Source organism: Mastigoproctus giganteus, chromosome 9 (assembly GCF_048544385.1).
Source record: "Mastigoproctus giganteus isolate SK-2022 chromosome 9, ASM4854438v1, whole genome shotgun sequence".
NCBI lineage: Eukaryota > Metazoa > Arthropoda > Arachnida > Uropygi > Thelyphonidae > Mastigoproctus > Mastigoproctus giganteus.
Genome location: NC_143583.1, coordinates 88038037 through 88054914, shown reverse-complemented (window position 1 = coordinate 88054914; position 16878 = coordinate 88038037). Strand labels below are relative to the sequence as shown.

Below are 16878 nucleotides of genomic sequence, written 5' to 3'. Positions count from 1 at the left end.
AACTGAAAGAAAAGTTGTTGAAGTTAAACATAAAAAAGGCACCTGGGGTGGATAGAATCTATTCAGTTATATTTGATTGGATACTATTATGCAGTGACAAGAATAAACTGGATGCAAAAAAATAATTTTGATATCATATACAGGCATTCCTCAACTTCGCTTCTTGATTAGACCGGGGTTCGAGCCCGTCACAACCAAATACAGAGGATGCAGAAAAATCAGGGAATGACCACCGCATATCCCGGAGCAATATGGCCTTAGTTGCTAATGCTCCTAAAAACCAAAATAACAACAACATTCCTCAACTTATGTACTTAATCAGGTTTTTTTTCACGTATGTAAGTCCGTTTTGTACATGAGTCCAACTTCGGTCTTGTAGATACAAAATACATGTACAGTACAGTACAACGCGCTGAGATTATAACCCCCAACAAACTTCATCATGTACAGCCTTTTATGATTTGTGACCGGTTAAATGAGGCTGAAAAAACATACAATGAATAATAATGTAGAGTACACTATTTATTCAAAACTAATTTAATCTACGATCAAATCACTTTACGATGAAATCTCCAAAATAAAATACCGTTCACTATAAGATATGTAGTGAATAGGAGAAATATTATCCACAGGCTATAAAAGTAAAGATATAGAGCACAAATTTACACTTTACTTCCTCCAATTAGCAAAATGAAATGATGCATTAAAATCAGAAGAATATTTCCTATAGGTTAGCAAAATTAAAAATAAAAAAAAATAAAAATTTATGCTTATGTGTATAGCTTAATTAATACGTGCTGTAATACGAACATACTAGGTAGTTGAGGTTTCTGTTCACTGACATTGGGGGGGGGGGGGTAAAAATTTAAAACAGCAAAAAAGATAAGCAATCAATAACAAAGAATGCAGCATGCACAAATTGCAACTAACACGATATGCGCAAGTGAGATATGGAGTAACAACTTTACGAAGCTCAAAAAATGGGAATGAAGAGAAGGTTCTCAAAATTTATTTATGTTTTTTTATATGATTGAAGGTTTCAGTGAAGGGAAAGCACATTTTACCATAATAACATAAAATTCCAGCTATCGGTATCATTGCAAATGCAATAAGATTGAGTTTACTACCAGTTTTTAATAGATTGCGCTAACAGAAAAGCCCAATAAACCGGAAACTGCTAATTGTTTTTATTGTTTTATGGTGGTGCTCAGAGAACTTCAAGTCTGACCGTATTGTAACTCCCAAGTCCCTTTCTTTCACTACTGACTTTAGTTCAACTCTACCAAGCATATAAGTTATTTTGGGGTTGCTGTTTTCCAGCTATAACAGGCAGTGGTCAACCAACATCTTGAGTACTGCATACAGATCTGGTGGCCTTGTATTAGGAAGGATGTACAGCTGCTGGAACTGGTACAAAGAAGGGCAATGAGACTGGCAAGGGGAAGAGGGGTGCCCTTACGAAGAAAGGCTTCAGTTCTGCCAATTGCAGAAGACTAGGTACCTGCGAGATGATCTGGTTGAGGTGTTTAAGACTTTGAATGGCTTGAGCAAACTCAGCATTGATGGGATTCTTCCTCCTGCTGAGACTAAGCATGTGAGGGGCATAAATTCACATTGAGGAAGGATCTTGGTTGCAGAATAGGGATTTCTTTTTTTTTTCCTGCTGATGCTGTATAAGCTTCTTACTTGCATCATTTACCACTATTAATACTAATACCAATTGCTCAATTTGCCCTTGATCATCCCTTTGTGAATAGGTGAGACATTTACAAATTTCCAATCTATAGGTTCCTCCCCTGAATCCAGAGATGTTCTTATAATTATGACCAAAGGTTTGGCCATAATTACAAGAGCTTAATAACTATAAGAGGTAAAAAACCCTCGTAATTATGAGGATTTTTCCTCCTTTGCTCCTTCTTTTAAAATAACTTCACAGATTCCAACAGCCCAGGAGAAAAACATTGCTTTATTTACTTTCCTTTCAACTTCCACTTTCCTCCAATTAGAACAAGGTTCTGGAGTTATAACTTGGTTTACATATGATATTCCAATCATTAGAAACGTCTTCTTCACTGGTAAATGTAGATGCAGAATGTTTATTTATTTTATCAATAGCAGAGAATTCTTTACTGCTTTACTTTACATTACTAGCCAAAGATTTCTCGTATTGGTTCACTGATAGAAATTTAAAAACTGTTTAAGACCAATGTAGTTGTCTTTACAAAAGAAAATCCCTTTCATATACTCTTGACAGTAATATCTTTAAGTAGATCCCATTAATATATTATGATCACTGCTGATAATTAGAACATGAGTATTGCTTTGTCTTGCTGCCTATCTAGCACACTGTGATAGAAAGGAATCATCCAATAAATCCAGAAAATGTTTGCTACTGTGCAAGTGACTAAACTCATTAGTTCCATTCAGTATCTGGAAAGTTAAAATTCTCTATTATATAAGACATTCTGCTTTCTGGTCCACTCAATTTGTCTGTATTGTTCACAATACTCATTAATCATTCTGTCCATTAACACACTCCTACTTTAATTTTTTCCCCCCAGTGTATGTATGTAGCACCAAGCTGACACAACATTGCATTGGCTACCCACATCTGCCGTGTGCACTACCCTAGATTTTGTGTGCTTCTTAACCAAGAACATAGCATCTTTCCTGTTCTGTCTTCCCTGTACACACTGTATTGATCGTATTCAAATTCTTCGTCCCCTTATATCTGAGTAGAACAGTGTTTGTGTTATCCCTATGTTTTCTATGCTTGATAACTTACAAAGCACTTCAAATTCATTAACTTTGTTTACTGTACTCCTAGCATTAGTCATGTTACTAGCAAGTATACATGTACCTGTTTGTTTGTATATGAGAATCCCTAGCAGGCCTTGTAATCTTGAGAACTTCACTTTCCAAGCTGCTATATGTTCCAACAGGCACATCACAAGAATCACTTTTTCTTTCCTTATGGTCGCTGTTAATGTATTTGTCCCTCCCCCCAGGCTAGCAGTTTTCTGACCTTCTTGACACTGCCTTGGTAGCATCAACAAATATCTTGCACGGCTTCTGTTTAAATGGATCCCATCCCGGTAAAAATAGTTACTTTTGTTAACAAACACAGACCAATGTGAAACCACTCTTACCCCAATGAGCCTTGCACAGTCTCTAGGTTCAAATTGATTGATGAGGCTCTCATCATGTACTCCCTTCCTCCTGTCATGTCTGGGAAGAATTGTAGACACCTTCAAACTTAATCCCAACTTGCAACCTATTCTTAACATTGCTCTGAACCTGCTAAGTAAATCCTCTAATTGTCTATTCTTAATATTATTGATACCAACATGCACAATAATATCACCTTTAAGTCCCTTAAAAGATAACTTCTCTACATCACTAATTTTTGTTACTTTAATTAGTATCAGTGTTAGCCCTATAATGCAGAGACAGCTATAGGCTTTTGCTGCACCTGCACCAGCAAAAAAAAAAAAAAAAAAAAGAAGCAAGAGAAAGATAAAAGAAAATATATAACAAAGTAGATAAGAAAATAGACTAATTATGTGCCTCTCTCCTCACGTAGGTAATTATGCAGTTGCCTTAGAATTTCTCCAAGCTCTCAGCTTTAGCCACCCATGGAGGCAAACTGTTCTGGTAATCAACAATCTACTGGCTAAAAGAAAACTTTCTGTAATTTTAATTTGTAACCCCCTAGTACTGGAATTTATTTTATAAAAGTGAAATTTTCACCTTTATCCATTTTACTATCTCCTCTCAAAGTCTTATGGACTTCAATCAGGTTCCCCTCTATGGTTTATGGTTGCCAAGCTCTGTAACTCACATAATCAAATTCTTTCTTCATACAGTCGCCCTTTTACTGTTATCACCATGCAGATTTCCTGTACAGGTAACCCTCATATAACGTTGTAGTTAGGTTCCAATAAAATGTCGTGTTGTGTGAAACCGTGTTATACGGGACTAAGAAAAGGAACAAAAAGGGGGTTACGCTCCAAAAGCTAACAAAAATACACTATTTTGTTAACAAAACTAAAAAAAAATACACCATTCTAGATTTCGTGTATCTTCTATCTTTAAAAAATCAGTAATCTGTGTGTGCTTTGCTTGATAAATCTGTGAATTTCATCAAATGTATTTTTGCTTAGTGCATTTTTGAAGCTCTCTTTTGAATTTTGGGCTCCTTTCATTCAAGAATCTGCATTCAAAAAATAAGATTCTAATTGATCGGCTAATTTTATGCCTTCCCATATGCTTTTTAGTATAAAATTTGGAAGTTTAGAATTTTCATCTGTGCTGTCATCCTCTGACTTGATCTGGTTTTATCATCCTCTGACTTGATCTCCAATGCCATTTCCACCAAATCCACTTTGCCAGCCTCTTTTTCTACCTTCTTGCCATTTCCAGAACATGAGATCCATTGAACGGCAACTGCAGATATCCCCAAATAAAGTCCAAAGGTGGGCAAGGTTAAATGGCTATCGTCTATCACAGCAGAAGACTGTTGCCATCCATTTTTGTAATCAACGAAAAATGCATACAGATCCTGAACTTCATATATCAAACTTTACCATTCCAGTGACTAACAACATCAGATTCTTAGGATTAATCCTTGACAGGAAACTAAATTTCCTTGAGCACATTAAATTTGTACGTACTTCCTGCCTCAAAAAACTAAACATACTAAGAGCTTTATCTGCCTTGTCTTGGGGAGCAGACCGTACATCTTTGCTGCTTTTATATAGATCACTGATCAGATCCCGATTGGATTATGGTGCTCCACTCTATGATTCTGCTCGTAAGAGTATACTACGATGGCTAGATCCTATGCAGCATAGTGCATTGCGGATTGCACTTGGGGCGTTCAGGACCTCTCCTATTCATAGTTTATATATTGAAGCTAATGAGCCACCTCTTTACCTCTGCAGAAAAACGCTGCTTCTTAAGTATGCAGCCCGAATACAAAGTTGCTGGCAGCATCCTGTTGAGCCATACCTTTTTAATCCACCACTGCAAAATCTCTATAGAAACAAACCCACTAAAATAAGACCAGCAGGCTTATGCCTAATTGAAATAATACAGAGTTGGAATGTTCCAATTTTCAACAGGCGACAAGTAATGAATTACTCTCAACCACCTTGGAGTCCGCCTCTACAATTAACCTGCGATACTTATCTTCACGAATGGGGAAAGAATCGCCTACCAATAATCAATGTGAAACAAATCCATGCAAGCCATATTCAAAAATATGCTGATTTTTTACCGATCTATACTGATGGCTCCAAATCACATTCAGCGGTAGGAGCAGCGGCGGTATTTCCTACTTCAATCATTTCGGCTGCTCTTCCAGCTCAGTATAGCAGCTTCTCAGCAGAACTCCATGCAATCAAATTAGCCTTAGAAAGTCTCATTCGCTACCCATCTGTAAAATACATAGTATACACAGACTCGCTCAGCTCAATTACAGCAATGCAACATTCCTCCTACAAGGTTCACCCTGTGTTAGATCAAATCAGAAGTCTCCTATTGCAAATAGAAGAACGTCATCAATCAGTGACCTTTTGCTGGATCCCAGCACATTCGGGGATAAAGGGGAACGAACTCGCTGACAAAACTGCTAAAAATCCATCAACTTTTGATTTAACCTCCGTCCATGTTCCAGCCTCTGACTACAATCGTATCATACAAACAGCATGTCTCGCACAGTGGAAAGATCTATGGCACTCCCAAACCAATAATAAACTCTATCAGTTGAAACAGCACCCAAAGCTTTGGCACATTAGTACCAAAACAGTGCGAAGAGAAGAAGTGGTACTTGCAAGGGCACGAATAGGACATACTTATCTCACTCACCTCCATCTACTCACAGGAGAGGATCCTCCTCAGTGTCCACGTTGTTTAACACAGTTATCAGTGAAACATATTCTAATTGACTGCCCACAGTATCAACAAGACAACATCCGTCCTGTCTTCCCTGAGAAATCTGCGAGAACCAATGACACTAAATGTGACATTATTGGCGAGGAATCAAATATCAATGAATTTTTCTCTTTCCTGAAAAAAATTGGACTATATCATAAATTCTGAAAGATCACTGTAACAAAAATCAAGTTATTACAACAAAAATTTGTTTTTAGCAGTTTCCTATGAATAGGCGCACTATAGCCTCAGCAGCTTATGCGCCATTAAACCTCCATAACACACACACACAACACACTCTTTTTCTACCAGTAATTCTTGAACGTCTTCAGTAATCATATCTTTTTTTTTTTTTTTTTTTTTAGGAGCATAGGTGACTAAGTTCATGTTACCCAGTTCATGTTACACTGTTTAACACAGTTATCAGTGAAACATATTCTAATTGACTGCCCACAGTATCAACAAGACAGAACATCCGTTCTGTCATCCCTGAGAAATCTGCGAGAACCGATGACACTAAATGACATTATTGGCGAGGAAGCAAATATCAATGAATTTTTCTCTTTCCTGAAAAAAATTGGACTATATCATAAATTCTGAAAGATCACTGTAACAAAAATCAAGTTATTACAACAAAAATTTGTTTTTAGCAGTTTCCTATGAATAGGCGCACTATAGCCTCAGCAGCTTATGTGCCATTAAACCTCCATAACACACACAACACACTCTTTTTCTACCAGTAATTCTTGAACGTCTTCAGTGATCATATCTTTTTTTTTTTTTAATTATTTTTTTAGGAGCATAGGTGACTAAGTTCATGTTACCCTTTGTATATTTTCTATAAATTGCGTGTGTCCTGGGGTCGGTTTTCTGTTTTACTGGACAAAAAACCATGCTATCCTCGCCTGAGACTAACTCAGCCATGTTGTGAAAAAGACCCGTAAAAATTCCTGCCATCATCAACGAGATCCGAACTCAGGTCTTTTCCACCCAGTGTGGAGAGGAGGGCGATTCTATCAACTGTGCTACCCACGAGGGCTTCAGTAGTCATATTAAAACCTTCCCCTCCTACCGATGTGGCAAGTTCTACTATCGCACAGAGTCCACTATATTTCCTGAATGAACTGACTCTGGCCATACATTTTTCCACGCACATTTAACATTGACGGTTTTACTTCTTTCAGCGATAAAGCTGTGATTCTGATACAGTCCACAATTGAGAAATGTTACCATGCCTCCTTTACTTCAATAGATTCGGAATCAATTTTTTCCAAAATCCACTGTAATGATTTTCTGATGTAATGAGTTTTAAAGGTGGATATAATGCCTTGATCTAATGGCTGAATGAAAGAAGTTGTATTAATCTAGTACAACTGTGGTGGTAAGAACATAACTTCAACGTTTGAATGACTTAAATCTTTTGGATGGTCTGGTGTGCTATCCAATAGTAATAAAACTTTGAAATCTAGATTTTTCCACAAGTTCAATAGTGCAGAACGTAACACGGGGATTTCCCAACAAATTCAGGGATTTCTCAATATATTTTTTTTTGACTAGCGAGTCAATAGTGGGAATTCAAAAAGAGTGGAAATGTTTACCCCACACAAAAGCTCAAAAATCCCCTCTTATGCGAGGTTTACCAAAATTCGCTAACTGTGTTAGAGCGAAACCGTGTTATTTAAGTACCATGTTGTGCGAGGATTGCTGCAATTTATCAATCATGTTAGAGCAAAACTGTGTTGTAGAAGTACTGTGTTATACTGGGGTTGCTTGAGCGAAACTGTTATACAGGGGTTGCCTGTATTTGGGTCCATTCAAGAATCTCGGTATCTATCTTAATTTTTAGGTGACGTCTCCATACAAATGCAAATTCCAGTCTATCTCTATAAGCAAATGTTCAATAAATCATAGGACACCATGGAACTTCATATCTGCCTGTATCATGACTCCAAGATTCATTTTCTGTACTGTTTTTAATTCAATCCCACCAAGTAATATTTTGGATTGACATTCCCCAAGTGTAAGACCATTTTGCTGCATTAAAACATAGCTGCCACTTTTCCGACCATGCTTGAAGCCTGAAGTCCTCCTGAGGAGCACTGATCATTATCATCTTTCCCGATCTTTACAATATCTGCAAATTTTTACATCATACCCACTATCCCCTCATCAATGTTGTTTTATGAAAATCAAAAACAACAGTGTCCAAAAATAGAGCCAGGGGGGAACCCACTTCTGACGTTGCACAAATCAGAAGAATATCCATTAATTACAACATCTGCAAATTTTGATACCATGCCTTCTAACCCTGCATCAATGTTATGAAAATCAGAAACAACAATGTTCCAATAAGAGAGCCACAGGGAAATCCACTTCTAATATTGCACCAATCTTTTTTTTCCCCTTCTCCACCTGGCCAGTGCAGCAAAAGTCTGTGGCTTCCTTGCACTATATGGCTATTACTATACTATTACTATAATCAAAAGAATATCCATTAATTGTAACTCTGCCTCTGTAGCCATCCTGTGATTCGTCTTAGAATCTTTTCCGTGACCCACACTCATTTCAACTTATACAGTAACCTCTTGTGAGTGACCGAGTCAAATACCATTTTAAAATCCAAATATACTATATGAAATTATTTCATGCATCCGACTCATGAGTAACTGTCAAAATTACTAACCAGCTAATTTACAATTGCATGAACATTGCTTCTGATTTAGGAGTTGTTAGAGGAGGGAATGTTATGTCTTACTTGGAAGTTATTTGAAGAGGAGTCGCTTTCTTCATATATATGAGAGATCTGTATCTGCGGGTGAGTGCTTGTTAGGCTGCATATTCTGAGCGTACTTAAGGTTGAGAAATCTTATATCAACTCATTTCTAGATATGAAAATATGGATAATCTTTGTTTTGAGAGCTCACTGGGTCTAATAGTATTAATTCGGCCTTTTCATACCAATAAATCAAATATTTAATGTGGTAAAGTGTCTTGTTTGTTTGTTTTGTTTGTTATTTGGTTTTTAGGAGCATTAGCAACTAAGGCCATATTGCTCCGGGATATGCGGTGGTCATTCCCTGACCTTTCCGCATCCTCCGTATTTGGTGGTGACGGGCTCGAACCCTGGTCTAATCAAGAAGCGTGTGCTACGCACTGCTGCTCCTTCCCACCTGGCTACGGAGGCGCCTCTAAAGTGTCTTTAATTAAACTTTCTTACTTGGTAGTATGTCACATAATGCCCTTCTCGAGTTTAATTTAAAAAAATGATGCTGCTGCAATTTGTGACCTCCTCCATTTTTTCCCATTTGCTGCCTTCACCATCACACATGTCTCAGATTGTAACTGGTAGGTGATTTAAAGAAATGTAAAAAATGTGAGAGTGCTATTTGTGAAATGTGCCTAAAAGTGTCATTCCCATTCCATTTCATTTTTGGAGAAGTAGGTTACCTCTGTAAATTGTTTTTTTACCCTGCTTCTTGATGAAAAGCATGTAATATGTTAATTTGCAAGTAGTTTTCATTTGTTTCACTGTATTAGATAAATTTTGTTTAATTGCTTATACACATTATTAGGTTACATTATCGACCACAGACACCGTTAAATGTGGACAGTGCAATTACCAGTGTGGAACAAGAAGAAGTACAAGGTTACACCGAAGAAGTAAGTGAATCTTTTGAAACTGTGCCTAGGGAATTTGATTTGGAAAGTTTTCAAAGTCATCAAGAAGAACTGTTTGAAATGCAAAGGAAGCAGTTAGAAAGATTAAAACAGGAAGAACTAAATCCTGATAGCACTCATAATTCAGAACATTCCTTTTCATCACAACCCACCTCCCGGTTTACCTTGGACTCTGCTAGTGTTCAGTTTGCCGTTTCAGCTGTGCTCAGTGCTAGTGAAGTGACTGGAATTATTAATTCATTAACATCACCGTCTGCCTCTTCATCAACACAAAATGAGGACAGTAACCTTAATACTACCAGAGAGGACAGGACATTAACCAATGGACCAATCGATGGAAGTAAGTATTCTGCAAATTTTTTTTTTTGCATCATAAATAATATTTCTGATAAATTCTTTATACTTTTTATAGGGCTAATTATTTCTGCTCAAAATTTTTTTAATAGTTTTCAGTGTCCCTGAACTATAGTTTTAATCTGATTTACATAAAAAATAACACTGGTCAACACCAAAAATGTTTTTTGGCTTGAAAATAGTCAATTCTTCTTAATTTCAGCATGATAAAAACGAATATATAACATTTAAAACTCTTAATTAGCTCTCGGTTCCATGATATAGCCCCTCTTATGATTTAGGGCAGGGGTGGCCAACAAATTGATGGCGATCTACCAGTTGATCGCAGATTTAATTTCGGTCGATCACGAAGAATTTTAAATATACAGTCATCCCTTGTGCAATGAAATTTTTGAGATGGTAGATCACGGTACATTTTGAAGGAAAAAAGTAGATCGCATCACAAATTAAGTTGGCCACTCCTGATTTAGGGTAATATTGGTGAATACTAGAGAATTTTGGAGTCGAGAATAGATAGGTTGGTAACACTGAAACAGAAACCTATACGCCATGTTTTTTAATTTCTCTGTATTTGTATTTCTGTATATCATTTACCTTGCAAGTGATGTTCTGAGTGATCTTCCCCCCCCCATAAGCCAGGATACCACATAAATGTGTGAACAGTGTTGCCAATTTTTGTTATGTGTGTGGTGATGTGACATTTTCCACTCAGAAACGCCAATTGACTCCACTCGTGAAGACAACCTACTACCATTATTTTGGCTGTAAGGTAGAGGATAAAGACAAACCCTGGGCACCTCATATGTGCTGTAAATCTCTGTGGATGGTTGAATAACAAAGGACATTCAATGCCTTTTGCCATCCGAATGATTTGGAGGGAGCCTTCAAATCATGTAAATGACTGTTATTTCTGTATGGTACCTCCTCTTTAGCATAGCACGTCAAAAAAAAAAAAAGGAAGTGGACTGTGGAATACTCCAACATCCCATATGCTATCCGACCAGTGGCACATTGGGATGGTCTGCCTGTACCTCACCCTCCAGAAGAGTACACTTTGGAGTCTGATGAAGATGGGGACAGTGTGAGGAATGATGGTCAACATGGGCCTTTAAAATCACAGGATCCTGATTTTGTGCCAGAACCTGAGTTGCTGAGTGAGTCACACAGAATCACTCAAGGTGAACTAAGTGATCTGATTCGAGACCTAGATCTATCGAAAGATAAAGCAGAACTTCTGGGATTCAAGACTCCATATTTTAAAAGTGAAAACAACCTTGTTGCCTGCTGTGATGTCAGTGGTTTGATGATAACTTTGAATGTGGAGCACAACCCACAGGACTTGAGGCTGTTCATGACTCATCAAAGCTAAGTTTAAAAGCTGTTTTACTCCACAATGGCAATGCTCTTCCTTCAGTTCCTCTAGATCATGCTATCCACATGAAGGAAGGCCACGGAGATGGTGGAAACCCCTGGTGCCATCAGACAATTAACACACTGTTCACATGAAGGAGACATATGAGAATATGAAATTAATTCTGGAAGCAATGAAGTACAAAGACCACCAGTGGCAGATCTGTGGAGACCTGAAGGTGATTGCAATACTGCTGTGCATGCAGTTGGGCTACACGAAGTACTGCTGTTTCTTGTGAGTCGGATAGTTGAGCTAGGTCCTCACACTACAAGAGAAAAGCCTGGCCTCTAAGGGAAAATCTGCTTCCTGGGGGAAAAAAATGTCCACAATCCTCTGGTTGATCAAAGCAAAATTCTTCTGCCCTCTTTACACATCAAACTGGGACTCATGAAGAACTTTAAGGCGATGAACCAGGATGGAGAAGCTTTCAAGTACCTGAGAGGACAATTTCCACTGTTGAGTGATGCTAAGGTTAAGGACGGAATCTTTCTTGGGTTAAGGGGATGAACCAGGATGGAGAAACTTTCAAGTACCTGAGAGGATAATTTCCACTGTTAAGGTTAAGGGAGGAATCTTTCTTGACCCGCAAATTCATGAACTTTTAAAGGATGAAAACTTAGAGCGAGTCCTCCAGAGTAGCGAGAACACAGCTTGGGAAGCCTTTAAAAGTGTTGTGCATGACTTCTGGGAAACCGAAGAGTTGGAAACTATGTTGAGACTGTGAACAACCTTCTAGAAAAGTATCATCAATTAGGCTGCAACATGTCACTGAAAATCCACTTTCTCGACTCTCATCTGGACTTCTTCCCTGACAACTGTGGCGCAGTAAGCGATGAGGATGGTGAGCAATTCCACCAAGACATTTCAGCAATGGAAAGAAGATATCAGGGTAAGTGGAATGCTTCTATGCTTGCTGACTACTGTTGGACAGTAACAAGAGATGCCCTAGAAGTGGAATACAAGTGACAAGCAAAAAGAAGGCACTGTCATGAATAGGCCACATTTTGAGAAAGTACTTTCAGTTCCTGTGCAGATTTCTTGTGTTCTTGTTTTTTTTTACGTTTTAATTAAAAACAACTGTGATTTGTGTTGTATCAAAGAAATGTAAATATGAGATTTTTTTAATATTACTTTTCACCCCGACTACTACTGAAATTACTATATTCTTAGACAATAGCGAAAGTACTGTATCTCAAAAACTAGAGCTAATAAAAAATTTCTGAACTCATATTTGTTTTTCTGGACCCAAAATTAGTAGTTTGCCTGTTTTAAGAGAAAAAAATTCAAAGATTTTTTGTTGAACAGTGTAATATAGTGGAACCCATTTAAAAGGATCCTGCTTAAAATGCTGTCTCATTAACTCCGTGCATTTCTTTTCCTCCATCTAAAATGTTTTCCAAGCTAAAAAGTTCAGTTGGATTGGTACATAACCAACATTTTACTTGTCTGCACATGGGACTCACTACCTACAACCATGTTTGTCTTCTTATAAATGATAGATGGACTTATGTCCTAATCTAATTATTTACATATCGCTTATGCTCCATTTGATGTTATTGACACATCTACTAGCCCTCCATTTTTATCATGAGATTCTGTTTTTTGATTCATTGTGACCCTTTCTCTGTCTCACTGTCATCACTTTGCCTTGTTCTCTGTTACAAGTATTGTGTGTGTGTGTGTGTGTGTGTGTGTGTGCGCGCGCGCGCGTGTGTGTGTGTGTGTGTGCGCGCGCGCGCGCGTGTGTGCATGTGTAAGAGAGAGAGAGATTAATTAATAAATAGTGTCCTTCAACAAAATGTCAAAGAAAAATTACATAATATTCAGAAGACATATAATCCAAGGTTTCTGTATATTGTGAAATCTGGCAATAGCAACATGCTTGCCTTGTGTACTGCATCTGATTTTTCAGTCTGAAGTGGGAAGAAACACGAAGTAATCATGCATTCACAGAGAAATATGCATGGCATAGAAAGAAATGCAGAAATAAAAATAGCATTTTTCGAAGTGAAATAATGTCATACATACTGAATGTTTATTCACAATGTTTATTGTTGAACATAATCTTCCTCTGTATTGAGCTATTTGAGCTTGAATGACAGGGTGAATGCCCTCGAAGGATTTAAATTGAGGGACCCATCAAGCTCCCAGCTGCCCACATCAATGCCAGAGCTTGCACTTGAACATCAAGCAACACAGCGGCAAACCCCAAGGCAGAATGCACTGGTCCCAAAGGAACTAGTTGTTGCAGGTGACTCTATTGTCAGGGAAACGGGGAACATATTGTGCAAAAAGGATAGATGGAACAGGACCAGGGTATGTCTGATGACGTTGTAGAGCAGATATCATCTTTTAAGGGCACAAAGGGTGATATTGTTGTACTCGTTGGCACTAATGATATTAAGAGTAGTAGACCGGCAGAATTACTAAAAGTACAAGTCAATGCTGAAAAAAAAACCGTGAGTTCGGGTTGAATTTGAAAGTGTCTGCAATTCTACCCAGACACAATAGGAGGGAGTATACGATGAGAGCCTTGTTGATCCATTCGGCCCTGGAGAGATTGTGCAAGGCTTCAGGGGTAGAATTTTTCTCAGCCTGATCTGTGCTTGTTAACTGGAGAGACTGCTTCTACAGGGATGGGATACACTTAAATAGAAAGAGTGCAAGAATATTTGCTGATTCTATTGAAGCAGAGTTAGGTGGGTCAGAAAACTGCTAGCTTGGGGGATACACGGACTAATAGATTAACAGTAGCTGCTGGCTGAGGTAAAAATAATTCTTGCACTATTTATATTGAAATGCAATTGAGCATCAGCCTGGAAAGCAAGGCAATGGGGATTTCCAGGAATGCTGGGAGTCATAGTGGAACAAGTAAATACATGGGCTGTGTTAGGGTAACTAAGAGCAGAAACACGTGCATGTATACTTGCATGTACACCAATTCTAGGAGTATAGTTAATAAATTTGATGAGCTTGAAGTGCCAGTCAAGACATCAAGGGCAGATATTGTTGGGATATCAGAGACATGGTGTCACCAGACAAAAGCTGTGCAGAACTGGAATTTTGGGAGTACAATGTGTACAGAAAGGATAGACAGGACAGAAAGGGAGGAGGGGTTATGCTGTTAATTAAGAAACACATAAAATCTAAGGAAGTGCATCCAATTGATGTTGGTGTACAATACAATGTTGAGTCTGTTTGGTGTGACATAAACACTGGGAAAGGAAAAATGAGAGTAGGTGTGTGTTATAGGCCAAATGAATCTGATGAGTATAATGAGCAGTTGTGCAGAGAAATAGAGTGGGCCAGTAAATCAGTGTCTTATAATGGGGAATTTTAATTTCCCAGAAATTGACTGGAATTTGTGGGTTGGTCACTCACACACTAGCAAGGCTTTTGTGGATTTATTGGATGATCGTTTTCTACAGCAGTATGTTCGGGAAGCAACTAGAGGGAGTAATACACTTGATCTGATTATCAGTAGTGATTCTTCATGCATCAAGAATCTGCAGATCAAGGAACCACTAGGTGGCAGTGATCACTGTGTGCTGAAGTGGCATTAACTAAAGAGGTAACTACCATCAAGCGTAGAGGGAAGGGTTTTTGCTTTCGTAAAGGTGACTACAGTGGTCTGAGATAGTATTTAATTTCTATATGGTGGAACCGACTGATGATGTTACCAACAGAAAATTCAAAATGGGAAGCATTAAAAGAATTAATCTTGGAAGCTACAAGGCTTTTCACACCAACAAAGAAATATTGTTCAAGATGGATGTCAGATGACCTAATTAGACATGTTGTTATTATTTGGTTTTTAGGAGCATTAGCAACAAAGGCCATATTGCTCTGGAGATATGCGGTGGTCATTCCCTGACTTTCCCGCATCCTCCGTATTCGGTGGTCACGGGCTTGAACCACGGTCTAATCAAGAAGCTTGTGCTACGCATGCTGCTCCTGCCCACCTGGCTACGGAGGTGCCTAATTAGACATGTGACAGAGAATATAAATACTTGGGACACATATAAATTAACAGGGGACATGGAAGCCTATGATAGATATAAGCTGGTCTGTAAGCAAGTTGCAAAGGAGGTTAGGCAGGCGAAGTCAAATTACGAGAAATCTTTGGCAAACGATGCGAAGAAAAAAAGGCAAAGAGTTCTTTACTTATGTAAACTCTAGAAGGAAGGGGATGAATCAGATTGGTCCACTTGATATCGATGGTTCAACTATTGATGATCCTGCTCAGGTAGTTAACAAACTAAATAAATATTTTGTATCTACATTCACACATGAGTAATTAGTCAGGGAGGGTAATGCCAGAAGTGTATTCAACTCTGGCAGTAAGCTAGATAATCTTGTAATAATTGAGAGTAAAGTGGAGGAGAAATTGTTGAAGATAAACATAAGAAAGGCACCCGGGGTGGATGATATCTATCCAGTTATATTAAAGGAGGCGGCAAGTAAGAAAACCTTTATCCATAATTATGAGCGCTTGCTTAGAAGCAGAAGAGGTACTCATGGACTGGAGATGTGCAAATGTGACCCCAATCCACAAAGGAGGATCAAAGGGGGACACAGGTAATTACAGACCTGTTAGTTTAGCTTCTGTTCCAGGGAAGTTAATGGAGGCACTGGTTAAAGAAGCATTGCAGGATCATCGAGACAAGACATCAGTTATAGCTCGGACACAGAACGGGTTTGTTAAGGGGAAGTCTTGTTTTCCTAATTTGATTGGATACTATGATGTAGTCACGAAGGAATTTGATGCAAAGAATACTTTGGTATCATATATTTGGATCTTAGAAAGGCCTTTGATACTGTTGCACATGGAAGACTGCTGCACAAATTGGAGAAGTGTGGCATTGGAGGCAAATTGCTGCTATGGATAAAGGGATGGTTGAGTGGGAGAAGACAGAGTGGTAATAAATGGACCCTGCTCTTCGTGGACTAATGTTATTAGTGGAGTTCCTCAGGGTTCACTGTTGGGTCCATTGTTGTTTTCTGTATTTATTAATGATATTGATGATGGTATATCAGGCTTAATGTCCAAGTTTGCAGACGATACGAAGGTTGGCAGGGTTGTTAATGACACTAATGGCAGTACACTGCTGCAATAGGAACTAGAAAAGTTTCGCAGATGGGCTGAGAGGTGGCAAATGAAGTTTAGCATTGACAAATGTAAAGTACTACATACGGGAAGCAATAATCCCAGAGTAACGTGTCAACTCTGTGGTACCACACTGACAGTGGCAGAGAATGAAAAGGACCTGGAGATAATTGTGCAGGAAGATATGAAGTATTCTGACAGTGCAGACGGTCTGCAAGAGTAGCTCATGGTGTCTTGTCAATGATATACAGGAATTGTTCTAGCAGGGATAAGGAGGTGTTTATCCCCTTGTATAAGGCAATGGTCAGGCCACACCTTGAGTACTGTATACAGCACTGGAGGCCTAATTTTAAGAAGGATGTAGAGCTGTTGGAATGAGTACAGAGAAGGGCAA

The 16878-nt window shown here is 38.4% G+C and overlaps 1 protein-coding gene across 2 annotated transcripts in view; it reads left to right on the top strand.

Moving 5' to 3' along the window:
- The window catches only part of E(Pc) (Enhancer of Polycomb), a 378489-nt gene that overhangs the window by 300652 nt on the left and 60959 nt on the right, over positions 1 to 16878 (top strand). For both annotated transcript variants that reach the window (XM_090381895.1, XM_090381894.1), the window contains exon 13: positions 9507 to 9952. In XM_090381895.1, the coding sequence (XP_090238021.1) occupies positions 9507 to 9952 (446 nt within the window). The remainder of the gene's footprint in view (positions 1 to 9506; positions 9953 to 16878) is intronic.